Consider the following 20,159-nt stretch of genomic DNA (forward strand, 5'->3'; position numbering starts at 1 on the left):
GCCCGACACGCGCGGGGGTGTGCGCCGTGCGAAAGCGAAAGCCAAAGCCGTCCGCGGGAGCAACTTCGCGGCGGAAGGCGCCGATGAGGAGCTGCGGCACGCCGCTCCCGGGGATGGTGAGCGGGTTGCCCGGCCGGGTGGGCAGCGGCGCCCGGGCTCGGTGCTTCCCTAGCTATAAATAGCCGCTGTGCGGGGGCGGGAAGATGGTGCCAGAGCTTTGTGAACGCTGGCCGGCTCTGAGCTCTGCAATGGACCCGGACCTTGCCCCACACCAAGTGGGAGGAGGGGTGCTGTTGGAGAGTGGGGGAGCGTCGTATGGGGGGCGGCCCAGGGAGGTGGGGCTGGCTATCACGGAGTTGGCAGCCCGGCGCTCCCCTCCACTTGGTTGTTTGTCGTTTCTGCTTTTCCCGGGAGGGGGGAGGGGAGGGGCAGCCCGGCAGTTCTGGGGACCTAGTGCGCGGTGTCCCATTTGGCAGGAAAGGCTGGAAAGGAGTAGGCGCAGCTGCAGGGAAATTGCAGGCTTCCCCAGCCCTGCCTGCGTCAGGGACTCATTACCTGTGGATGGCGCGGGGAATCCCTTGCCTTGGGTAGTCAGCCTGAACAGCCTGGACCGCATGGGTGAGGGCAGGCTGGGAGGGCGCCCCTGGTGGCCTTTGCACAACCCTGTGGCCGGAGAGGCCGGCCCTGATGGATTTGTGATGGAAGCTGCGGGAACTTCCTGCCTCCAGGAGTGTTCAACCTTATCTGCCCCTGGGGTCTCCTTCCCCCAACCTTAGGCCCCCAGCAGGAAGGCTGCTCGGGGGCACCAGGAAGGTAGGGAGCTGCAGCCTGAAAATTCAGTGCTGTGTCTAAGCACCTCAGGACTGGGAGTGGGGTGGGGTTTGGAAAGGGTGCTGCCCAGCTGGCCCACCTCTGCTTGTGATGCTGATCTTTCCTTGGGGACAACCGAGGTGGAGTGCAAAGACCCTGTTAGGCTGAGTTCTGTAGTCTCTTGCTGCTGCCTGTGTGCCCTGGAATAAGTCTCTCCCCCCTAACAAGGCATGACTGAATCTATGTTGGGGGAGCTGGGCAGGGGCTCCTGTGACTGCTGCTAAACCCATGAGAAGACAGCCAAGTGCATCCTTGTGGACCTTGCCCTACCCCTCCCCTTTTTTCTGCAAGTGATCTTGCCGTTTGAGTGGCTTACATCAGTTTGTGGATGACAGGTGTCTCTCCCCAAGACAGTGGCAGATTCTGGTATTTTTCCCACAGCTGCTTCTGACCTCAGGGCCTACAGTCCAGATTCCATCCTATTCCTGGCTCAGCCTGGGTTGGGCACTAACACTAAGGCTGTTCTGGAACCAGGAGGAAGTTTTTGTGTTTGGGGGGGGGGGGGCTAACCTCATGCCCCAGCAGCCCTCTCTGCTGAGAGGCTCCGTTACCATTTCTAGTGCAGGCACCACTCTGCAGCTGGCCCTCAGATCACACCAGCCTGCCCCCACACCCTATGCCTGCTGCTTGCTCGGGAATGGGATGCCAGCAGGCTCCCCACCCTTGTCTCTTCTGAATACTGAGTCACCGCTGCGCCCATGCCATGGGGAGTGCTGGAGAATCCCTGTAGCAGGGGAATGGGTTCCCCCTTGTGTGCTGGTAGCACTGTGTTTTCTGTGAACAGGGCTGGCAGAGCTGATCTGCTCTGGGAAGCATCTCTTGCCATCATCCATGGGCGGGTACAGCTGGCTTAGGGCTGGGAGGGCCCAGGGAGACAGGGCACTCACCCATTGTTAGCTCAGACACCAGCCCTGCCTCCAGGAGACCAGCCTGCTGTCACCTGCCCTCCTCTTGGTCCCTTCTGTGTGATCCATCCCAAGGAAAAGATGCCTTATGGAGGAGGCTATTCAGCTTGTCATTCTTCATAGTAACCCTGAACACTCAGACCCAGATGCCTTGTAGTAGCTCACTTCACTATAGGGCAGAGTGCTCTGTGGTCAATTTAAAGCAGGTATCCTCAAACTACAGCCAACGGGCCACATGCAGCCCGCCTAGGATATTTATCCAGTCCGCTGGGTGTTTTTGCTGCCACTGCCTATCCTGCTTAACAGCTGACTCATCCCAGGGCCCGCAGTCCAGCCCTCCAACAGTCTGGGGGACAGTGAACTGGCCCCCTGTTTAAAAAGTTTGAGGACCCCTGATTTAAAGGATATGTTTTTAATAATGTAGGGAAATAACATGCGCTCCATTTGCTGAGTTAAAAGGATTGAAGATCACACACTTCTCTGCTGGGGACGCCCTGTGAGGGTGTAGATATTGAGGGAGCTGCTGTTGCACCTGCTTGGCTGCTGTTTCCTCACGTGCTTGCTCACTCGCGCGCTGCAGAGGTTGTTTCTCTGACTCCTGCTCCAGCTCCATCCTGGCTCTCTGAACACCCCCAAGGTCCTTGATTTCTTAGCTCATTGCTTCATGCCCCAGCATTTCTTCTGTCCCCTCACCCTAGATCGCTAAGGGCCTGCTCAGGGCTGTCCCAGGGGTGTGGCTCTGGGAGCACATGGAGGGCAGAGGGCAGAGGGCAGTGAGCTGCTTTCCTTGCCCTTGTGAGACTCACTCAGAGCCCCTCTCTAAGGCTGCGCTAAAGTTGAAGGGGTGTGGAGGCCAGAGTTTGTTTTTGACCTGGAACACTTGTTTTCAGGACAGTCAGCAGGCAGCATACTCAGACTCTTTGGAGTTGGACAGCCCAGGGAACCTAGAGAGGAGAGAGTCTACTGTGTGACACGGTGGCCACCCACTCCGTCAGGCCAAGTGCCCCAGGCCTCCCTAGATTGGTGTGCACACCTCATTGCCTGTCCCCCTCAGTACCAATGCACAGTGCCCAGGCAGCTCCTTCCTGGCCTTTCTAGGTGCTTCCAGGGGTGGTAACCCACACACACACACTTGAGCCCCACCTAGTATCCCACCTGAGAATGGCCCCAAGAATGGCAGAGTGGGGAGGGAGTTACATCTGAGATCTGTGTGTGGCAGCTAGAGGAGGCCAGCAGAGCCCTGGGAGGACCAAAGACCTGCAACAGTGACCCAGGGGACTTAATTATGATGTTCTAAGGTACCTGCAGTGCTAGCAGAAGACAGTGGCCACCCTATCCGTGGGCAGTGTTCCAGTCCTAGCCTGCCCCTGGGCATCCCCAGGTGTTAAAAGGTGTTTGGCTCACCAGTGAGGTTGTGATAGGGCATCACTGCATTCTCCCTGCCTACATTTTTATGTCTGTAAAAGAGAAGTCACGCTGCTTAGCTTCTTGTTCTTCTGTATTAAGCAAGAGCATGGGGAAGGTCCAAGGTGGGGAGACTGGCCCCTACATCTTGATCCCACTTTGAGATCACCAGGCAGCCTCAGGCAGGTGGTCTGAACTCTGTTTCCCTCTCTAGAAATGGAGGGCGTTGATTACACACTTGTATGAACCTCTGAGTCTCGACTCGCCCCATGCCTGAGCCCTGTCCACTCTGACAAGACCATGCTGCTAGTCTGAGTGTGATTCAGACTGATCTGTACCTCTTGCCCCTTCCCCCTTCTTTCCTGCTCTGGTATTTGTAGAAGCACTTGTTTTCCTGGGGAGCCTTTGCCTGTACCCTCAGAGTGGAGGAAGCTCTAAAGAAGCCATAACTGAAAAGTGGGGTCTACAAAGGTGACAGACAGGGCTGGGAGCCCTTGGCCACGGGAGTCGCAGAATAGCCTTGGACTGTGCTATTCAAAATGACCTGAGTAATGGCCCAGCAGCAGGCAGTGGGGTTTACTTGAAAACCAGAACTGTGTTTGAATCTGTGGCTTCAGGCTATTGAGCTCAGCGTTGGCCTTGGCAGCGCCCCACCACCTCCACTTCCTAGGTCTTAGCTGCCCTAGGAAAGTGTGTGGGCCCCCTGACCAACAGTGCTGTGCCTTCCCTCTGTGGCTCCCAGCCTCACCCACAGTGAGACCCAGCTCTGGAGCACACCCCATCTCAAGGCTGCAGGCTGGGTTTAGTCACTTCTGTCAAGCACTCAGCCCAGAGTCTGGGGCTCCATAAATTATTCAGATTACTATAGTCAGTCTCGGTGACCTTATCTGCCAGTGAGGAGCCGAGACCACTCTGAAGGTTGGGGCATGGCTAAGATGCTTAGGATAAATATGTGGCACAGAGGAAGAGCTGGAGCACAGTCCTGGTGTCTTTAAGTGCTCTGAGTCTGCGGTTGGGTGCACCCCACTGCCTGCAGCTCCCTAAGCATTATCCCAGCATCACTGGCCATCAGGGAACCCGGCCCTGGCAACACCAGGACCCAGGAGTTGAGTGGGACAAACCCAAAAACAGCAAGTGTACCTGCAGAGCTGGGAGAATTAGGGTGGGTCTAGAGCAGCAGGACCAGGGACCAGACGAGAGTGAGAAGGGGGCCGTAGGAGGACAAGCCTCAGCCCAATGCTCCGTGGGGGGTCCCTGCCGCACCCAGGCTCCCATTCCCACCCCTAGCCCTTGCCGGTCTGTGATCCTGCTTTGTCCTTTTCCTCAGGTGCCGTGGGGCCATCAGTCCCAGGGCCACACCTGCCCTCAACCAGCCCCCTTTCAGCACTGTTACCTGCACCCTTCTTCCCCCATACACAGTGATGCCCCAACCCACACATGTATCCTTGGAGATGCAAATGGTGGGGCCTCTGCTGCCACAGGTAGAGCTTGGCCATGCTCCTTCCTCCTGTGTGAGGTTGGATAAGAAAGGCCAGATGAAGCAGGTGCCTTCCCCTGCCTGGCGCCTGTCTCTCCACCCTCAGAGGCTGTCCCTTGTGGTTCTGGATGCAAACACAAGCCCAGCTCTCCCTGGCTCAGGCAGAAGGTAGAGTAGTTGGCTTGCTTACCACCATCCTGGCTCACAACTCTGCCTGGTGACCTCACTTTCTCAGGCCAGCTGTCCTTGGAGGCCACCCTCATGGCCACAGGAACCCCCCTGTTGCTTATGTCCATCTGTTCACAGCCCCATGCTACAGAGAAAAGGGAGTGTCCCCAAGGACTCCTGTTAGAAAGGGATAGCTGATCTCCTGGCCAATTCTCATGATAGGTAGGTAAGTCTTGGGCCCAGCCAGGAACACCAAGGTCCCAACCCCTAGGGGTGGTGAGGGGCAGGGGGACAGAGTACAGAAGAAGGAGTGAGAAGTGCCCCCCTACACTGGGGTGTCTGAATGAATAAAGGGTGACCCTGCCCAGGAAGCATGCTCTTCAGCACCACCATTGTTAGGGAAAGGCAAACAAGAAGCCAAAAGGAAGCCAGAGAAACCAGAGCGTGTGCAGATACGAAACTCTGTCTCCCAAGCCTCTGGGGGCTGGTGGGAAGTTCTGAGAGTCACCATGGTGTGGAGGTGCCAAGCAGGCAGTGGCATCTGTAGTCCCCTTCTGGTTTCCCACAGACTTGCTGCCTGATTTGTTTGGTCTCCCATCCCCTCTAAAATCAGTGGCATTATGTTACAAGGGGAAGCAGGAGGGAGCCAGGGCTCCAAAGCACCACTGGGTATGTGCTGCACCAGATGTCTCCTCGTGGGCGTGTCTGTCAGCATCCCGAGCTCCAGGAGCCTCAAGATGAGAAGGCCCTTCAGCAGAGAGTGAATGGAAACCCCAGGAGAGGGGCATCTGCCTGCCCTGGCTTCTGTTGGGAAGCAGCCGTCTTTAACAGTTTCAAAAGGAGAGGCAGATAGCTTGGCTAGCACAGCACAGCCTCCTCTGGAGCAGAGTGCTGTGGATGTTTCTAGATGTTCCAAGTGGGGCTTGGGATGAACCTAGGGCTTTTTCACTACCCATCTCCTGGGAGATATTACAAGCAGTTGACAGCTTCTGGCCACTTTCAGCTCCACGTGGGGCTAGCAGTACCAGGCCATTCGTGCCCTCCCAGAGGCTGTCCCTGCACCTACTTGCGGTGACCACATTGTGGGTCCTCCAGAGGTTGTCTCCACGTGCTCGTTGGCTGGCTTGGGCACATCCTCCCATCCCACCCAGCCTCCAGAGTACACAAGTGTACTGTCTGAACTGGGGGAGAGGGGCTTGGAATTCCCCTCTGCAGGGGCCCTGCCAACATGCCTCACCATCCGCCAAGTTCACTGTGCCTGTCTGGCCCACCCTGCAGAGGCCAGGCATGATCTCTAGCAGGCCCATCTCATCCCCTTTTTCCATGGGAGAGAGGGAAGCCAGCTCTTGCCTGACCAGGAGCTTGTCCAGGTCAGCCTGTGTTCACCAGGCACTGCTCCCTACTGCGTTGTTACAGCCTTGTAGTAATTGCCTCACATGGCGTAGCCCAGGCCTCTCAAGAACATTCTGTTCGCTGTAAGCAGAATTGTCTCCCACCTACCCTGTACAACTGAATGTAGATCTCCAGGGTGAGAGGCCAACAGGAAGATCAGAGAGCTAAGATTCCCCAGAGGTTTCTGCAAAGCCTTCTAGGAGGCAGAAAATCCTTCTTAAGCTGGGCACTTCATATGCTCTGCCAGCTCTGTGTAAAGGCCCTGTGGACCCTGAGCTGCAGCAGATACCACTCCCAGGGACCCACTGCCAGTCACAAACCCTCCCCCACCTTCGGAGGGACTTGCCTTGAGTGGTCTTGGAAAGAGTCAGAGGAGAGTGGCAAGCCAGGAGGGCTTCCAAGAGGAGGTGCACTACAACTGGGCAAAGGAGGTGGGGAGGGCATCAGCAAAGGCTGCCGCAAGGCATGGGATTCATGACCTGTGTCGGACCAAAGGGTGTGAGGGCAGTGAGTACCTGGAGTGAGAGAGGAGGAGTGGGAGGGGCAGCCAGCCCTGACTGCAGCCTTCCAGGAGGGCTTCCAGCATGGCGAGAAGAAAGGGCCTTTGATGATGATTAGCCAAAGGTGAAACAAGCCACCTCGAAAAATGGCAAGCCCCCTAGATGTTCAGCAGAGGGGGGCATCTACCTGGCACAGTGCTGGCAGATAGGCATTGGGTCCCTGGCGCCGAGTATCTGGGAGTCTCTTGAGGCGGTGGCATGGTGCCAGGCCCCTGTGACCCTGTCTCTATTGTCTCTCCTCGCCAACTGGCCACACTTGCTGGAGGAGCAGGGCTGCTTCCTTTGGCTTCTGGGCAGTCATCATACTCAAACCCACCTCCACTGCAGCTTGGAGGGGCAAATGTGGTTCTTTTATCCATCTTTCCCTGATAGCTACACAAAAAGCATGGGAGGACTTCCCTACCCCAGGTGCTTGTAAGGGTCTGGCCTCTAGTTTGGGGGTACACTAGAAGAGAAATCCTGCATCTGGCCTTCCAAGTCTTTATAGCAGTGGTTCTCAACCTTCCTAATGCCGCAGTGTATTTTCATTGTTACAAAGGGGTCGCGACTCACAGGTTGAGAACCGCTTCTTTAGAAGTTCTGCAGGGCTAATGGGGGTATTCAGTAAACTCTAGGGGCCCTCTGTATCTGAGGTCCGCTCTGCAGCATAGCTGTGCAAGGCTCAGTTGGGACCCTGTGAGGGACACTGTAGCATCTATGAAGCCCAGCCCTTCCCCTGGTAGGCTGTAGGGATAGTACTTTCCCAGCCACTGCTGTCACACCTGGGCCATTTGGGGCAGGAATTTTTCCAGGGTGTCAGTTATAGGGGTCCACCCATGGTCTACTGGCTTGTTCCAGAGCCTCCTTAGCATCCACGTCACTCATTCCAATGGTCATTCATGCCTTTCCCACACCTTTACTGGACCCTGAATACGTGTCTGAGACCATGCTGTTCACTAGGACACAACAGGGAACCAGACCCTGAAGCTGGCAGCAGAGAGAGGGTGCCCAGGGCTGCAGCAGGTTCAGCCAGACTGAGGGAGAGGAAGGGGCTCCCAGAGCCAGCCCTGCCCTGGTTCAGCCTTCACAGAGGAGTGGAGCTGCAGTGATTTCTCTGAGCAGAGGTGGGCCCCATGCCATCGCCTTCCTGCAGCCCCCTTTTGACCCAGCAGCTCCGTTTCTAGGAAGTGGTCCCACAGAAGGGTCAGCTCCCTGGCAGAGAGGCGGGAGCACTAAGTTCCTTGGTGTCTGTCTTAATGTGTGATCAGGCTCAAATTACACAGCCACACTTAGTGGGAGGCTGTGGAGCAGTGGCTGTGTCATCTAGATCAGGGCAGAGTGGGAAGCACTGTCTCTGCCTTGGGACAGTGAGAGGTGTCCAGGAAGCCCCTGGTTGCTTCTGGCACTGTGGCAGTTTTCAGGGAACCCGAGGCAAGGGTGTCCCTAAGGCTTTGGCCACAGCAGCCTCCCTCACACATCTGCCCCCCACCCCCACCCCACAGGGCATCTGGCGGATCCCCGTGGATGAGATCGACCGGCCAGGCAGCTTCGCCTGGCATATGAACCGCTCCATCGTGCTGCTGCTTAAGGTGCTGGCCCAGCTGCGGGACCACAGCACACTGCTCAAGGTGTCCTCCATGCTGCAGCGAACCCCAGACCAGGGCAAGTGAGTGCTGCCACCCTGGGCACAGCCCCCACAGTCCTGGAATACTAGGGAGTCTTTACTGTGTCCCAGCCAGAAGGCCCGCTGGTTGGGAGCCCAGAGCAGCACTTCTCTTTCTTCAGGGTTCTCTCTGTTCCAGTGTCAAGAGCTCACACAGCCCCCCTGCCCCCGGCCCCCTGGGACAGATAGAGCTTCCCCATTGATCCAATTACCTGTCAAGATCTTGAGGACCCAGCCTGGCCTTCCCTCCTGCTTTCCCCTGCTTGGGCTTTCGGAGGTACCACCAGGTCACAGGGGAAAGAGATGTTCAAGCAGTAGCCGTGGTACTGCCAGACAAAGGCCAGTGACAGAGGGTCTGGGTCTCAGGGGTAAGCGGGGTCCTTCTGCCAGAAAGGGTGGGATGGACAGCACATCAGGGCATCGCTATAACTGCCATTGACAGGGAAGGATCCCTGGAGAGATTCAGCTCGGACACAGACTAACCGCCTGTGCCTGTACTGCCTCACTGAGCTCAGGGCACATTGGAGGCCTCCCCACCTCCCCCCCAAGCCTGCTGAGTGTGGAGGGTACTCAAGGGAGGCTTCATGCACCCCAGCAGGTAGAACAAGGGAGAAACAGGCATTCTCAGGGCAGCGACAGAGCACAGGGCACCATCCCACAGTGCTGTGTGGTGCCTGACACTCTGCTGTCCTCTCTGGCCACCCCATATGACTGCAGGAAGTATCTGCGAGATGCTGACCGCCAGGTTCTGGCACAGAGGGCCTTCATCCTCACTGTGAAGGTGCTGGAGGACACACTGAGCGAGCTCGCAGAGGTACCCAGCGCTGCTCCACAGCCCATGCCTGCGCCCCCAGGCCCTTCCCAGGTGCTGGCCCTCACCCCGCCCTTGTCCCTGTGTCCACCTCTGGGAAGGAGCTGCCATCCTCCCTCTGCCCAGGCAGGGGAGACAGAAATGGCACTGACCATACAGTACACAGTCGGGCACTGACGTGCTTGCTAAGGAGCAAGAGCCACCGTGACCTTCCACGGGCCTGAGCTCTTGAGCAGCGCGTCCCACCCCAGGTGTTGTCCCGAGCCTGAGCCCTCCCCCTGGCATGCTGACCCAGGCCTGTGAGAGCCCGGTGTGCACTGTCCCTTCCTTTCCTCAGAAGTGGGTACAGAAGAGCCTGTTTCACAGCTGTCACCTCAAGGCCCGGGGGGCTAAGTCACTGGCCTGGCGACTCCAGAGCTTGTGCCAATGGGGCCCCTGTGGCTTGGTACAGGGGCTCAGGACAGCACCCTAAACCTGGGGAGGGAGGGGTCCTCGCCAACTCCCACCCAGGTCTCATGCACTGGGGCCAAGAAGACTTGGCTGTGTAGCAAGCACACTTGGTGGTCCTGGGCAGGTCCCCTTCTCATAGAACACCCAGAGCTGCCCCAACGCTCACATCTGGGGGCAACGGAAGTACAGAGGGGTCCCCAGGCAGGTCTCCAGGTCAAGCGTCCCCCTCCATAGCCCTGCCAGCTAGCAGGTGTCCAGAGCCAGATTGATGTTAGGTAGGAGAGGCCAGGGTGGGCACACCAAAGGCATGGAGGTAGAGATACCAAAGATATGGTCTTATCTTTTGTTTCCTCACAGGGGTCAGAACGCTCTAAGGCCTGTGTCCTCCCAGTAGCCAGGATGACCACCGATGTCTCACACAAGGCCAGTCCCGAGGATGGCCAGGAGGGCCTTCCTCAACCCAAGAAGCCCCCTCTGGCTGATAACTCAGTGCCAGGGCCTGAGCCAGGGGGAAAAGTGGGTCCCATCAGTCACCGGCCTGTGGCCATGGACGCAGGAGATAGTGTAGACCAAGGCAAGGAGTGGAAGGACAAGGAAAGACCCCGGGCTGGGCCCACCGAGCCCATGGACACAGGTGAGGCTGCTGGTCGCCACTCAGACTTGGAGCAGACACCACCCCTGCTGCCAGGCCAACCGCCAAGGGACCGGGGCCCTGAGAGCCGGCCCACTGAGCTGTCTCTGGAGGAGCTGAGCATTAGTGCCCGGCAGCAGCCCACCCCGCTCCCCCCAGTCCAGCCAGCCTCTGTCCCCACTGCTGCCACCACCACAGGGGCCAGGGGTGGCCACCCTGAAGAGCCACCTCCACGGCACAGCCGCAAGAGGAAGCTCCTGGAGGACACAGAGCTGGGCAAGACACTCTTGCTGGATGCCTACCGCGTGTGGCAGCAGGGCCAGAAGGGTGTGGCCCACGACCTGGGCCGCGTGGAGAGGATCATGTCTGAGACCTACATGCTCATCAAGCAGGTGAGTGGTGCCTGGAGGCCCTGCCCTCACTGTTCTGTTCTCAGGGCAGTCAGCTCAGGCTGCTCACACCTGCCAGGCCTGCCCTTGGGGTGGGTTTTAGGCATTTCCACCCTAGCACCACTATTCACATTCTGCAGTGAGCTCCCCAAAGTCTACATTTAACCTGAAAAGGAGCAAGACCACATTGCAAAACTTTATCAAATCCAGCGCAACAAGCCAGGACCTCATCCCGCTGCTGTACTGGACCCACAGGCACAGCTTGGGGCACTTCTTTTAAGGCAGAGCCTCACTATGTCACCCTCAGTAGAGTGCTGTGGAGTCACAGCTCACAGCAACCTCAAACTCTTGGGCTTAAGAGATTCTTTTGCCTTAGCCTCCCAAGTGCTGGGACTACAGGGGCCCATCACAATGCCTACCTATTTCTTTTTTTTGTAGATGTCATTGTTTAGCAGGCCTAGGCTGGACTTGAACCCGCCAGCCCTGGTGTATGTGGCTGACGCTGAGCCTGCCTGCCTTTTTAAAAATTTTATTTTAGGCTCAGCACCTATAGCTCAAGCGGCTAAGGTGCCAGCCACATAAACCAGAGATGGCGGATTCAAATCCAGCCTAGGCCTGCCAAACAACAATGACAACTATGACCAGAAAATAGCTGGGCATTGTGGTGGGCATCTGTAGTCCCAGCTACTTGGGAGGCTGAGGCAAGAGAATCGCTTGAGCCCAAGAGTTACAGGTTGCTATGAGCCGTGACACCATGGCACTCTACCCAAGGTAACAAAGTAAGACTTGATCTCAAAAAAAATTTGATTATCGAGCACACACCTTTTTCTCTGTTTAAATTTATTCCCATAGGAGGAATCCCCACAACTTCCATAACTCTCAAATGGGATGACCATCCTGAGATACTGCCATGTCATTGCAGCCCCACTTAGAGACTGCCATCCAGTGATGACTTTCATGTGTCTTTGTTGCTAATTCCTTAGAAAAACTCCCAGTGCCACCTTCTTTGCTGGTGGGAAGGGTCCTTTTCCTGCCATGCTCGCTCCCCTGGCCTTGCCCAGCAGGGTGCCTCCCTCCCTCTACCTGCTGCTCAACTAGAGTAACCCACGTGCCTTCCCAGTCTCATATCACCCTTGGGTTCTCGGTTACCCAAGACACACTTGGCATAGCATAGATGGTCCCCATCAGGCCTAGGATTCCAAAAGGCTCCTCCCACTCTGATACAGCCCTCTATCCTACCCACTTCTGGGACAGGTTTGAGCACAGAAGAGCCCCCTCATCCCCCAGCAGCTGGGCCTCAGCCAAATTTGAAGGCTTGCTTGGGGCTCTGAGTCCTTGAAATGAGTGTGATGAGTGTGGCATGGCTACCTGAGTCCAGAGGGGTGGCTGGATGCAGTCCTGGCACCAGTACCTGGTGCTGTGGGAGCTCGGCCTGCACCCTCACCCAGGCCGTGGATGGGCACCTGCCCCTGTTTCCTAGGCAAGGCCGGGGGTCTCGGTGTAGTCAGCAGTGGGCACTCCTCATGGGAGGCTGGGGTGGAGGCAGGCACCAGAGCCACATGCTCTGGGCTGGTGTGTGCCTCCTGCAGACAGGGCTGGGATGAGGCAGCCCCTGTGGCCTGGGTCCCCTGACTGCAGGCATCTTGTTGCTCAGGTGGATGAGGATGCTGCACTGGAGCAGGCTGTGAAATTCTGTCAGGTCCACCTCGGGGCTGCTGCCCAGAGACAGGTAAGCCAGGTCCGGGTTGTGCCAGCCTCATCTAATGGGACCTGCCCCACTTCTCACCTTGGGATGCAGGTGAAGGACAAGGACACACCTGGGACTGCTCCTATGGTCAGCTGTGGGCCAAGGGTGATGGGCAGGAGTAGGCTGCACCCTGGGCCCACAGGGAGCACCCTGACTCAGACATGCGTGTAGGACCTGAGGGGTCTTCTTGCCTCAGCTCCCTTTTCCCTAAGTCAGGAAGGTGGCCCCTAGCACCTGACCTCCCTGGAAAGGTGGTTCTATTTGGGACAGAAGTGCAGGGAAGTAATGGTAGAGCCAGACTAATTAGGGGCAAAGTGGCTGAGGGCTAGGGGGCAAGGCAGAGACAGCCTGAACAGGGGCCCATGAAGGGGAGGGTGTTGGGGGGGGGCAGGGGCTCATCCTGAGAGGGTGGGTGGGAGTCCTGGGTTTATGGAACAGGGGAAGGAGCGTGGTGACAGTGGCACTCTTGGGTGGTGCAGAGGCCAGGCCAGGGTTGAAGGGTCCAGAAGATGGTGGCAAGAGTGGGTGGTAGCACAGTAGCAAGCAGACCCCTCCTGGGGTACACCTAGTACAGCCCAAGCTGGGGTTGAAGTTGGGCCTGTGTTGGGTCTGAAACTCTTTCAAGGGAGACAGTAGGAAGTTAGAGGCTCCCACCTGGTGTAGTTGCCCCTGAAGCCATGGAGGCCGGGAGAGGGCACAGGCAGGGCTGAGCACAGATGCAGAAGGGAGATTGGAGACAGGTCAGAACAGTGTCCAGGAAGGAAAGTGTTTCCAGGCACCAGCCAGCCAGCAGGGCCACGGCAGCAAAGATGGGGCCCTGGACCAGGGCTGGGGCTGAAAGAGATGAGTCTCCATGGAAGAGGCCCTGCTCAAGGGCAGGCCAGTGGGCGGGTCTGGCTATAGGGATGGGTCCAGATGACTGAGGAGGTTCAAGGACTAGAGCAGAGCTCAGTGGGAGGGTGTGTGGAGAGGAGTGCACATGGTGGTCAGAGAACAATGGCACCTGCCTAAAGCAAAAGCCTCCAGGTGTGCATATGGGGTGGCTCGCCATGTGAGTATCTACAGCCTCTTGTCTAAAGAGTGGCCTGACCATTCCAGGAGGACTTGTCCCCCATCTGCTGACTGGTGGCCACCCTGGGTCTAGACAAGCTTCCTGTGAGGGAAGTGGGGCATCAGCACCACCCCTGCCTGGGCTCTAGATCTGAGAAAGCCAAGGGGTCCAACTTTGACCCAGCAGGCTGTGGGCCGGACAGGGGACACTGAGGGGAGTAGCTGGGCCTACTGCCCCAGCTGGGGCCAGACTCCTTGACAGGACATGCCCAACCACTTCAGTTGCCAAAATAGCCAGAGTTTACCTCGAAGCTGTCGTGGCCTCCCTGCTCCATTGGGACAAGAGGGACTTCGAGGGCTCCAGAGCAAGGCTCCAGTCCAGGCCTGCTAGGGGAACCCCCTGTCTCCTCCCCTGGCCCAAGGGAGGAGGTAGACATTTGAGTGGTGACCAGGAAAGCGGAGGGCTATTTCTGTAAAATGACAAGCCCACTCAGGAAGTCTCCCAAACCTACCCCTTCTTTAGCCTGAGAAAAAAGGGGTGTTCAGCTGGCAGGGCCAAGGACAGGAAAGAGTCCTCTTTACTGAGCCCACAGAGGAGCTGAGGCACACACCTCAAGTTCCATGAGTGGCCAGGCAGAAGTTTCTGTCGGCAATGCTCAAAAGACACAGAGTGGGTCACAGGAGTAGCCTGAGCCAGGGACCCAAGTCCTGACCTTTGGGTCTCCTGCTGGGTGACATCAGGCTAACCCCAGCAGTCCCCTCCTGGGGTGTGAGAGGGTGTGGGGAGAGGTGACTGTGGTGTCTTCCCCAAGTTCCTCTCACTATGATTCCCACCTACAGCTCCTACCTTGGACCTGAGAAGGTGCTCTGTGTCCCGCTGTGCTCCTCCAGTCCTGGTTCTCCCCATTGCCCCATCCATCTCAGTGTGGGTGGAGGAAGCAGGGCACCACCTCAGGGCCCCCAACAGGTCTACCCCACCCATTACCCCAACCCCACAGGACCCTACACCCAACCAGAAGCCATCCCAGGGAGGCAGGTGGGACAGTCACAGCCATCATTGACCCTCACTGGGGAGAAGACCATGGCCATCAGAGCCCACTCCTCCTGCCCCTTGGGGCATTTCCATTTTGCTTGAAGCATGTCCCAGTTGCCATGGCAGCCTGGTGCACGCCTGGAGGGTACTCTGGACATAATGAGCAGCCCGGGGCTGTCACTCACAGCTGAAGCTCACCCCTGAGTGAGGACAGGGCACAGCACTCATGTTGCCCTGGCACGTCGGCTCACACTGCCACCTGGGCTGCAGTAACACTACTGGTACCACCAGGGGCCCATGGGGCCAGAGAGACAGATCTGTCCTCCCACCCCACCAGAGCCCTGGCTTGGGCTCATCCCAGACACCCTTGGTGTGAATGCCTTAGTGCCCGTCCTTACCATGTACAGCTGGGGACAGGGCATTTCACGCAAAGCAAATGTCAGGGCTCGACGCCTATAGCTCAACCAGCTAAGGCGCCAGCCACGTACACCTAAGGTGGCGGGTTCGAATCCCCAGCCCGGACCCGCCAAACAACAATGACGGCTGCAACCAAAAAATAGCCGGGCGTTGTGGCGGGCGCCTGTGGTCCCAGCTACTTGGGAGGCGGAGGCAGGAGACTCGCTTGAGCCCAGGAGCTGGAGGTTGCTGTGAGCTGTAATGCCACGGCACTCTGCCCAGGGGGACAGCTTGAGGCTCTGTGTCACAAAAAAAAAATAAAAAAAATTAAAAAAAAAGCAAATGTCAGAAAAGATGGTCATCGCTGGAAGAAAACTACCTCAGAACTACCAGGGTACCCACCAGCAGGTGTGACACTCGATAGCCCTGTAACAGGCTGGCTCAGACAGTACAGTGGGTCTGGTGCTGGTGATGGGCTGGGGGCTCTGCTAACACACAGAGGCCCAGCCCTCTGCTCAGCTGTCGAGGCCACCTTGGGGGTGCCCTGCTCACCTGGCCTGGAGACTGGCTGTCAGGGCACATCTATCCCACGAGGACTGGGCTGGATGTGAGGCTCAGGAATGGTCCCACAGCAAAGACTTGGAGAACTCAAAGGAACTCTTAGCCTTCACTGCCTTAGTCTCCCCATCTGTGACAGAGGACGGTGAATTGGGAGTGGGGCCAGATTGCAGCAGAGCCTGAGCTGGGTGGCACCGTGGATAGGGTCACAGTGGGTACAATATCTAGCCCAGGAGCATAGTGAGCAGACCCTGGAGCAGCCCCTGGCATCCCTGATTCTCCCACTAGTGGCCCCGGGAAGTAGCCCTCTTGAGACCCACCACCAGTTCCTCCGGTTCCCAGATGGGGAGCTACACCCTCACACCTAGAGATGGGTCTAGACACACTCCTCCCATATGGGTTCCTGGCCCTCTGCTGAGTCTAGCATGACCTGGACGTCCTCCCAGGGAGGGAGTGCTAAGTCCCCAACTGTGTCATGGTGTCCACAGTAGCCTGGCAGGGAGCTCCTGGTGGACCTCATTGGCAGCACCATGGGGCCCAGGGTGTGGGCCTGGGAGGCTGTGTTGGAGTCCCTGGCTCTCCTGGGGTATCCTGAGGGGCAGCATGGGCTCAGAGCTGCCTGGCTGGCCTTCCTCACCTCTCCTCTTCCTCACAGGCTTCAGGGGACATGCCTACCACCCCAAAACACCCCAAGGACAGCCGAGAGAACTTCTTTCCTACGGCAGTGGCCCCAACAGCCCCTGACCCAGTGCCAGCCGATGCTCTCCAGCGCCCCAGTGATGCTCACACCAAGCCTCGCCCTGTACCGGCTACCACCACAGCTGTTGTCACCTGCCCTCCCTCAGCATCAACCTGTACCCCAGATCCCCCCAAGGACCCTGGGGCTCCCCTGCCACACAGACCCGAGGCCACCCCCAGTGTGGTATCTCTGGGCCCAGGTAAGCCCCATCCCAGCCTGCCTTGTGGCATGAGGCCCCCACTCCCAGCTGTGCCAGAGTCTGGCCAGGCTCCTGTCACCGACAAGTCCTCACTGTGCTGAGAGGGTGGGCAGCAGGGAGGCAGGGGTGCCCTCCAGCCCTGGTGGGCCATTCACCTGTCACTGGCGGCATCGGTAGCCCTGGTCAGCACGTCCTATATTAGGCACTCTGAGCCCTCACTGTCTCAGTCTCCCGTCTCTGAAAGAACGGTGAGTCAGGAGAGAGCAAGTAGCGTTCTGGGACTGTTGGCTGCTGTCATGTCTCCTCCCCACAAAGCGTAATGACACATCAGGATGGCTAGGTCAGGTAGGAAGAGGGGGAACTAGCTCAGACCAGGCCTCCCTGGGAGCACACCGCCAGGCCACCCACACCCAGCCACAGATGTCTGTGAGCACTTCTGGGCACCAGGCCCTGCTGAGTGCTGGCCCTTTACACCCCAGGGGCAAGGCAGCTGAAGTCAACCAGGATGAAGGTAGGGGCTTGTGAAGAAAAACAGACAGGACAGGGGTGTGGGCAGTAGAGGGCCCTGCTGGCTCTGTTGTGGGAGCCTTTGTTCCTTCTAAAACCCAGAATCCATTGGATCAGCAGCCTGCCCAGCAGAGAGACAAGGCAATGCCCCTAAGGACAGTGAATTAAAAGGCAATGGGCAAGGCACTGTCACCTCCACTTGACCCTGAAAAACCTGCAGCTCTGAGAGCTGTGATTCTGTCATCCAAAGCCCGGGGCCCTCCCTGTTCAATCTTGGGACCCATAATAGGACAGGGACATTCCTCAACCAGTTCGTCTCCCCATCTGCAGCGGTCTGTGGGGAGCATCCTGGTCAGTGGGTTTCCCATGGCCTCCCTGACCCCCCCTTTTGGGTCCTCCCCTGCTTCTCCTGCCCTGCCTCAGGGGCCCAGCTGGTACTGTGCCCCAGGCTCTGCTGGCCCACAGCAGGTCATGCCTGGAGGCTTGCCTGTCCTCCCACCATGAGGCCTAGGGTTGAGGATCACATCTTGGGTTGGTGCTTCCCACCATGTAACCCTGGCTGTATCATTCTCCAACTCATCTGAGCAACGAGGAATGGCTGCCCCGGATTGAGAGCCTCACAGACCACATGGCTGGAACGAGGCAGAATTGGGAGTTCTCAGCCCTTTCCCGCTGCAGATGGATCCGGCATTGGCCTGTTAGCACTGGGCCTCCCCAGTATGCTGTGAGGAATGGCACAGTGTAGGAGTCCCCAGCCCAGCCCCTTCAGTTGTGTTGCTTTGGCCTTGGGAGATGAAGGAGTACTTACCCTGGGCTCTGTCTCTGTGGCTGATGCTCTAAGAGGAGCCTCTGAGGGCTGTAGGACAAAGAGCAGTTTAAGATCTGTCCTTGATGGCCCCTCTTCTCTGTCCCTCTGCATCAGTTTCCTGCATAAGTGTATGAAATGTAGATGCCAGCCCTGCAGGATTCACAACAGTGCTGGGCAGAGCGTGAACAGACTAGAGGGGCTGGTGGTGGTGATTTTTCAGAGTATCTCACTCCCACGTAGAAACCCAGCTCTTGTCCCTCCACCCGGGTGTCTTGCCTCTCATTATCTTGAGGATTTTGAGGATCAAGAACTCACAAGGGGCTTAGTGGGGTAGACCTGGCTCAGGTGCTCTCCTGCAGTTGCAGTCAAGCTGTCAGCTGGTCATCCTAGCTCTCGGGGGTATTGGCAGCCTCAGGTCCTTGCTGCCTGTTGGCCGGGGCCTCAGGTTCTTCATGTGCCTCCTCTGTATCTGTGTGTCCTGGTGGCTGGTTCTGCCCAGAGGCAGCAGCCCTGCAGAGATAGCACAGCATCTTCTATCACCTCATCTCAGAAGCAGCTGACCAGCACTGTGGGCTACATGCATGTCCCAGACACAGGGTGGGAGGGGTTCCTCATGGATGGAGGCCAGAAGGCAGGGCTGACGGAGCCACCTGGAGGCTGGCTGGCTGCCTTTCCTCTCCACCATAGCTGTCCCACCCCAATTTGGGCCAAAAGCTGCAAGTGACATCCTCATCTCCCTAACCATCCAGCGGAGGGAAGAACATCTGTCTGTTAGTCTGCACTCTTCAGTTTTCTTACTTTGTTATGTGTCCTTTCCTGGTTTTGGCATCAGAGTGATATTTGCTTCATAGAAGGAGTTGGGAGGGTTCTTTCCTTCTCCATGTTTTGGAATAGATTCTGCAGTGCAGGTACCAGCTCTGCTTTGAAGATTTGGTAGAATTCTATGAAACCATCTAGTCCAGGACTTTTTGGTTAGAGATTTTTTTATTGTTTCAATATTGGAGCTTGAAATTGGTCTGTTCAAGAATCCTGTTTCTTCTTTGTTGAGTCTAGGGAGGCAGTGTGATTCCAGGAATTTGTTCGTTTCATCCACGTTTTCAAATCACTGAGCACAGGCTTGGTGCCTGTGGCTCAAGTGGCTAACGCACCAGCCACATACTGGTGTTCGATGGCGGGTTCGAATCCAGCCTGGGCCCGCCAAATAACAATGACGGCTGCAACCAAAAAATGGCCGGGCGTGTGGCGGGCGCCTGTGGTCCCAGCTACTTGGGAGGTAGAGGCAGGAGACTTGCTTGAGCCCAGGAGTTGGAGTTTGCTATGAGTGTGATGCCACAGCACTCTACCCAGGGGGACAGCTTGAGGCTCCGTCTAAAAAAAAAAGAAAAAAATCACTGAGCACAGAGAACTTTGTAGTATGTCATGAAGATCTTTGCTGTCTCCGTGGTATGGATTGTTATTTCTGCTTTTTCGTTTCTGATTGAGCTTATCAGGTTTCTCTTACTGCTTTTCAGTTTCTTGTTAATCTGGCCAGGGGTGTATCAATTTTGTTTATCTTTCCAAAGAACCAACCTTTTGTTTTATTAATCTTCTGAATGATTCTTTTGTTCTCAAGTTTTTAAAATTCTGGTCTGGTTTTGGTTGTTTCTTTTCTTCTGCTGGGTCTGGGGTGGGATTGCTCTTCCTTTCTCAGTTCCTTGAGATGAGTCATTAGATTGTTGACTTGCACTCTTTGATTTCTGGACGTGGGCATTTAATGTGATAAATTTCCCTCTCAGGACTGCCTTGGCGTATCCCAGAGGTTTTGATATCTGTGACTTCATTGTCATTCTGCCCACGGAATCTAATGATTTCTTTCTTTATCTGCTCTTTGACCCAGCCATTGTGTAGTAATAGGTTGTTTAGAGTCCGTGATTGTGTGTGAGGATGAGTGTGTCTGTTGGCACTGAGTTCTTCTTTTACTCCATTATGGTCCATAAAGATACAAGATATAATTTCTATTTTTTTTTTAAATTTGTAGAGGCATGGTCTGTGTCCTAGGATGAGCTGATGAGAACAGTAGTATTGGGGTAAAATGTTCTGTAGATGTCTGTTAAACTCACTTGTTCCAGAGCCGTGTTTAAGTCCAGCATTTCCTTATTTAGTTTCTGCTTGGAGGAGGATCTTTCCAGATCTGTCAGGGTATTGAAGTCACCAGCTTTTGTGGTGGTGTTGGTTATCGTATTGTTCAGATGAAGAATGTTAGGTGCCTATATGTTTAAATTTGCCTGGGCACAGTGACTCATACCTGTTATCCCAGCACTCTGGGAGGCCGAGGCAGGTGGATTGTCCTGAGCTCACAGGTTTGAGATCAGCCTGAGCCAGAGCAAGACCTTGTCTCTAAAAATAGCCAGGTGTTGTGGCAGGTGCCTGTAGTCCCAGATACT

At 56.5% G+C, this 20,159-nt stretch overlaps 1 protein-coding gene across 1 annotated transcript in view; it reads left to right on the forward strand.

Annotated features, from left to right (window-relative positions):
- The window catches only part of CABIN1 (calcineurin binding protein 1), a 172,723-nt gene that overhangs the window by 137,229 nt on the left and 15,335 nt on the right, over positions 1-20,159 (forward strand). The window contains exons 30-34 of the mRNA XM_023508926.1: positions 8,258-8,421; positions 9,136-9,232; positions 10,037-10,702; positions 12,354-12,428; positions 16,139-16,421. Of these exons, the coding sequence (XP_023364694.1) occupies positions 8,258-8,421; positions 9,136-9,232; positions 10,037-10,702; positions 12,354-12,428; positions 16,139-16,421 (1,285 nt within the window). The remainder of the gene's footprint in view (positions 1-8,257; positions 8,422-9,135; positions 9,233-10,036; positions 10,703-12,353; positions 12,429-16,138; positions 16,422-20,159) is intronic.

Source organism: Otolemur garnettii, unplaced genomic scaffold (genome assembly GCF_000181295.1).
Source record: "Otolemur garnettii isolate 467f Iridium unplaced genomic scaffold, OtoGar3 scaffold00292, whole genome shotgun sequence".
In the NCBI taxonomy this organism is placed as follows: Eukaryota; Metazoa; Chordata; class Mammalia; order Primates; family Galagidae; genus Otolemur; species Otolemur garnettii.